The following is a 5,690-nucleotide window of genomic DNA, read 5'->3' as shown; positions in this document are numbered from 1 at the left end:
TTGGGGGCAAGAGAAGGGGACAACAGAGGATGAGATGGCTGGATGGCATCACTGACTCGATGGACGTGAGTCTCAGTGAACTCCGGGAGTTGGTGATGGACAGGGAGGCCTGGCGTCCTTCGATTCATGGGGTCGCAAAGAGTCGGACACAACTGAGTGACTGATCTGATCTGATCTGATTCTTCCCACTTGTACACTATATTCCACATCTCTTTACCTACTTAAAGTAGTGTTACATCAGTTGTCTTCTATATCACTATTCTTCTCTTGCTGAACTGTTCCCAAGCACATGTAAACACATTGTCATTTTTTCTATCTTTACCCCTCTTTCCTCCCTAGCTATCTCATTCTTCTGCTCTCCTTGATAGCAATACTCTTCAAAAGAATTTCTGTAATTTTTCTAATTCCTCTCCTCCCACATGTTCTTAAAAATACTCTAATGAGGCTTTCTAAACTACACTGAAACTGCTCTTTTCAAGGACAGCAATGATCTCTACGTTACTATAGCCAATGGTCAATTCTTAGTCCTGAAATTATTACACCTATAGAATATGGTCAGCATTTAGATCACTCCATACTTCCTGAAGGGGCTTCCCTGGTGGCTCAGACAGTAAAGAATCTGCTTGCAATGTGGGAGACCTGGGTCAGATCCCTGGGTCAGAAAGACTCCCAAACTACTCCCATGATGCTAAAGTTTCAGCTTTAGCATCATGGGAGTAGGAAATGGCAACCCACTCCAGTATTCTTGCCTGGAAAATTCCATGGACAGAGGAGCTTGGTGGGCTCCAGTTCATGGGGTTGCAGAGTCCAACATGACTGACTAACTAACACACACACAGACATACTTTCTGAAACACTTTCTTGTCTTCCAGGACACCATCTTCTCCCACCTTACTGGTAGCTCCTTCTATATTGTCTTACTTTTTCCCTCTTCTCAGTGACTCCTCATTATCCAGGTCTCAGTTACTAGAACCTTTTTACCTATACATACTTCCTCAGAATCATAGTTTTAACGAACTATGAACACCTCCAATTTGTATCTTTAACTCAGGCCTCTAATCATGAATTTCAGACCTGAATATCTAACAAAATAAAAAAATATTTTATTCGAAAAAATATGAAAAGGGGCAAAGAAAATCAAACTGGAAAAGTGTTTGTTACACATATGGAAGACAGGGATAATTTCCACTACATCCAAATAGGTCTTAAAAGGTCAATTAAAAAACTAGATCATTACCAAGGGAAAAATGGGAAAAGATCATTTAGAGAAAATTCACAAAAAAGCAATAAATATATAAAAGATGTTACACTGCTCTTATTATTAAGTATAAATTAATATGAAACAATATATCTTAACTGTCACACTGGCAAAGATTAAAAATTTTAATTAAAGGCAGGTTTGTCAAGGGAGTATAAAGTGGTGAAGCTTTTTTGATAATCAAATGTAAACTCTGTATTTGCTTGGAGATTTTAATTTTAAGATATCTATATTATTATATACTCACTCAAATACTCAGAAATTGTATATATGTTTTTTAAATAATTTTTTTGTAAAAACAAGATATTGAACAGAACCTACTTATCTTAAAGTTTTTTTAACAAATTACAGTATGTTATATTGAACATAAAGTCACCAAAAAGAATGAATTAGAGCTATATATACTGACATGGAAAATTACACAACATATACAGTTAAACACAAAAGAAAATCAACAAATATGATCTGCTTGCTTGCTGGAGAACACACATGTATTTGTATATAAATAGAAAAAAATGTCAAAGTATGTATAATAATGTTAGAAGGGTGCATTTCTGTACTCTTGAAATTTTTGTCAAGAACTTGTATTACTTTGATAATAAAAATGATAGTTAAAAATTAAGAGTTCCTAAAGTATAGAATTTACAGCTTTCTTAATAGAATTTAATAACATAAAGCCAATAAGGTCTACATACACTCTTACCTGAATGGCATAAGCAGCTGAATCTTGAGCTCGGCTGTTATCTGCATATGCAAGGTAAGCTCTTGTTAGTTCCATCAATAATCCATAGGCAAAGTTTGAATCTTCTACTCCAGTCTCAAAAAAAAAAAAAAATTATAGGATAATTTGTATACATTTTCTTAAATTTTACTGTGCATACCATGGTGAATTTAACTTAGTTACTTAAGTGAATTTAACTTAGAGAAGGAAAGCTCAGTAAGGATCAAATGAAGTTTGGTACCAAGTCTAAAATATAATCTGTAGCTAAGAAGCCAAATCTAACACTTCTTAAACTATTTTTAAAGTGTTAGACTCATTCAACTTTTACAGAGTCAGCAATATGCATATTTTGGTTTTTTAATTCTTAAAAAGAAAACTTGTTCTATAGAATTTCCTAAATTACATTCTGTAGAACCTTGGCCACTTGAGAAGCTTCAAAAAATAATTTTAACATGCCCTTCTGTAGGAGATTCATAATGTTCTCCAATATGTTAAAAGTCCTGTTTAATTTTGTTTTACAAGATTTCCCACACTCATTTGACCATGAAAACATTTTTATATACACACTATTAAAACACCTGGGAAATTAGTTTCTCATGGAGATACTGAGCAATTGGGTTTAAATAGTAAACTTTAAATAATCAATTAGATTTTAAGTATTTGTCACAATTATGTTAGAAAGTTTATTTAAAAGAATGCAGCACTCCAGACTAGGCTTCAACTTTATTTTTTTGGCTAAAGGTCTCTGCAATAGTATTAAGGAATAAACTCAGAAATTACCTAAATTATCTAGTTTAGATCAAGTTGCCATTAAGGACAAAACGAGTCGGCAGTGGTCTGCTGCAGGGATGGGGCTCTGGGTCCAGCTGATTTGGGTATAGCATAAGCCCTCTTGGAGGAGGTCACCATTAACCCCATCACAGAGCTACCAGAACTTACACCGGATTGGGATATAGACTCTTAGAGGGCACAACAGAACCTTGTGCACCAGAAACCAGGAGAAAGGAGCAGTCACCCTACAAGAGACTGTCCGGGACTTGGCAGTGGGTGTTCAGGAGTCTCCGGCAGAGGCGTGGGTCAGTGGTGGCATACAGCAGGGTTGGGGGCACTGAGTGTAGCAGTACATGCATGGGATCTTTTGAAGGAGGTCGCTGTTATCTTCATTACCTCCACCATAGTTTGCTGCTAAGTCGCTTCAGTCGTGTCCGACTCTGTGCGACCCCATAGACGGCAGCCCACCAGGCTCCCCTGCCCCTGGGATTCTCCAGGCAAGAATACTGGAGTGGGTTGCCATTTCCTCCTCCACCATAGTTTGGAGCCAGGTAAATAGCAGGGAGAGAACACAGCTCCACCCAACAACAGAAAATTGAATTAAAGATTTACTGAGCATGGCCCCGCCCATCAAAACAAGACCCAGTTTCCCCCTCAGTTGGTCTCTACCATCAGGAAGCTTTCATAAGCTTCTTATTCTTCTCCATCAGAGGCCAGACAGCCCGAAAACCACAATCACAGAAAACTAACCAATCTAATCACATGGACCACAGCCTTGTCTAACTCAATGAAACTATGAGCCATGCCACGTAGGGCCACCCAAGACAGACGTGTCATGGTGGACAGTTCTGACAAAATGTGGTCCACTGGAGAAGGGAATGGCAAACCACTTCAGTATTCTTGCCTTGAGAACCCTATGAACAGTATGAAAAGGCAAAAAGATAGGACACTGAAAGATGAACTCCCCAGGTTGGTAGGCGCTCAATATGCTACTGGAGATAAGTGGAGAAAAAAATTCAGAAAGAATGAAGAGATGGAGCCAAAGCAAAAACAACACCCAGTTGTGGATGAGACTGGTGACGGAAGCAAGGTTCGATGCTGTACAGAGCAACATTGCATAGGAACCTAGAATATTAGCTCCACGAGTCAAGGCAAATTGGAAGTGGTCAAACAGGAGATGGCAAGAGAAACTTTGACATTTTAGGAATCAGTAAACTAAAATGGACTAGAATAGGTGAATTTAACTCAGATGACCATCATACCTACTACTGGGGGCAAGAATCCCTTTGAAGAAATGACGTAGCCCTATAGTCAACAAAAGAGTGAAATGCTGAACTTGGATACAATCTCAAAAACGACAGAATGATCTCTGTTCGTTTCCAAGGCAAACCATTCAACATTATGGTAATCCAAGTCTATGCCCCGACCAGTAATGCTGAAGAAGCTGAATGGTTCTATGAAGACCTACAAGACCTTTTAGTACTAACAACCAAAAAAGATGCCCTTTTCATTATAGGGGACTGGAACGCAAAAGTAGGAAGTCAAGAAACACCTGGAGTAACAGGTAAATTTGGCCTTGGAGTACACAATGAAGCAGGGCAAAGGCTAAAAGAGTTTTGCCAAGAGAATGCATTGGTCATAGCAAACACCTTCTTACAATAACACAAGAGAAGACTCTACACATGGACATCACCAGATGGTCAACACCGAAATCAGACTGATTACATTTTTTGCAGCCAAGTATGGAGAAGCTCTACACAGTCAGCAAAAACAAGACCAAGAGCTGACTGTGGCTCAAATCATGTACTCTTTATTGCGAAATTCAAACTTAAATTGAATAAAGTAGGGAAAACTACTGGACCATTCAGGTATGACCTAAATCAAATCCCTTATGATTATACAGTGGAAGTGAGAAATAGATTTATGGGACTAGACCTGATAGACAGAGTGCCTGATGAACTATGGATGGAGGTTCGTGACATTGTACAGGAGACATCAATCAAGACCACCTCAAGAAAAAGAAATGCAAAAAAGCAAAATGGCTGTCTGAGGAGGCCTTACAAATAGCTGTGAAAAGAAGGGAAGCAAAAAGCAGAGGAGAAAAGGAAAGATATACCCATTTGAATGCAGAGTTCCAAAGAATATCAAGGAGAGATAAAAAAAGCCTTCCTCAGTGATCAGTGCAAAGAAATAGAGGAAAACAATAGAATGAGAAAGACTAGATATCTCTTCAAGAAAAGTAGAGATACCAAGGGAACATTTCATGCAAAGATGGACATAATAAAGGACAGAAATGGTATGGACCTAACAGAAGGAGAAGATATTAAGAAGAGGTGGCAAGAATACACAGAAGAACTATACAAAAAAGATCTTCACGACCCAGATAATCACAATGGTGTGATCACTCACCTAGAGCCAGACATCCTGGAACACGCAGTCAAGCAGGCCTTATGCTATGCTATACTAAGTCACTTCAGTCGTGTCTGACTGTGTGACCCCATAGACGGCAGCCCACCAGGCTCCCCCGTCCCTGGGATTCTCCAGGCAAGAACACTGGAGTGGGTTGCCATTTCCTTCTCCAATGCATGAAAGTGAAACATGAAAGTGAAATCGCTCAGTCGTCTCCGACTCTTAGCGACTCCATGGACTGCAGCCTACCAGGTTCCTCCGTCCATGTGATTTTCCAGGCAAGAGAACTGGAGTGGGGTGCCATTGCCTTCTCCACAAGCAGGCCTTAGGAAGCATAATTATGAACAAAGCTAGTGGAGGTGATGGAATTCTAGTTGAGCTATTTCAAATCCTAAAAGATGATGCTGTGAGAGTGCTACAATCAATATGTCAGCAAATTTGGACAACTCAGCAGTGGCCACAGGACTGGAAAAGGTCACTTTTCATTCCAATCCCAAAGAAAGGCAATGCCAAAGAATGAACAAACTACCG

General features: G+C 39.2%; 1 protein-coding gene across 1 annotated transcript in view; it reads right to left on the bottom strand.

Moving 5' to 3' along the window:
* Positions 1 to 5,690, bottom strand: part of ATR (ATR serine/threonine kinase) — a 120,486-nt gene that overhangs the window by 59,909 nt on the left and 54,887 nt on the right. The window contains exon 23 of the mRNA XM_010858156.1: positions 1,962 to 2,075. Coding sequence (XP_010856458.1) covers positions 1,962 to 2,075 — 114 coding nt within the window. The remainder of the gene's footprint in view (positions 1 to 1,961; positions 2,076 to 5,690) is intronic.

Source organism: Bison bison, unplaced genomic scaffold (genome assembly GCF_000754665.1).
Source record: "Bison bison bison isolate TAMUID 2011002044 unplaced genomic scaffold, Bison_UMD1.0 scf7180017864384, whole genome shotgun sequence".
Classification (NCBI taxonomy): Eukaryota; Metazoa; Chordata; class Mammalia; order Artiodactyla; family Bovidae; genus Bison; species Bison bison.
Note: the sequence above shows the minus strand (reverse complement) of the source record. Positions and strands in the feature narration are given on the sequence as shown.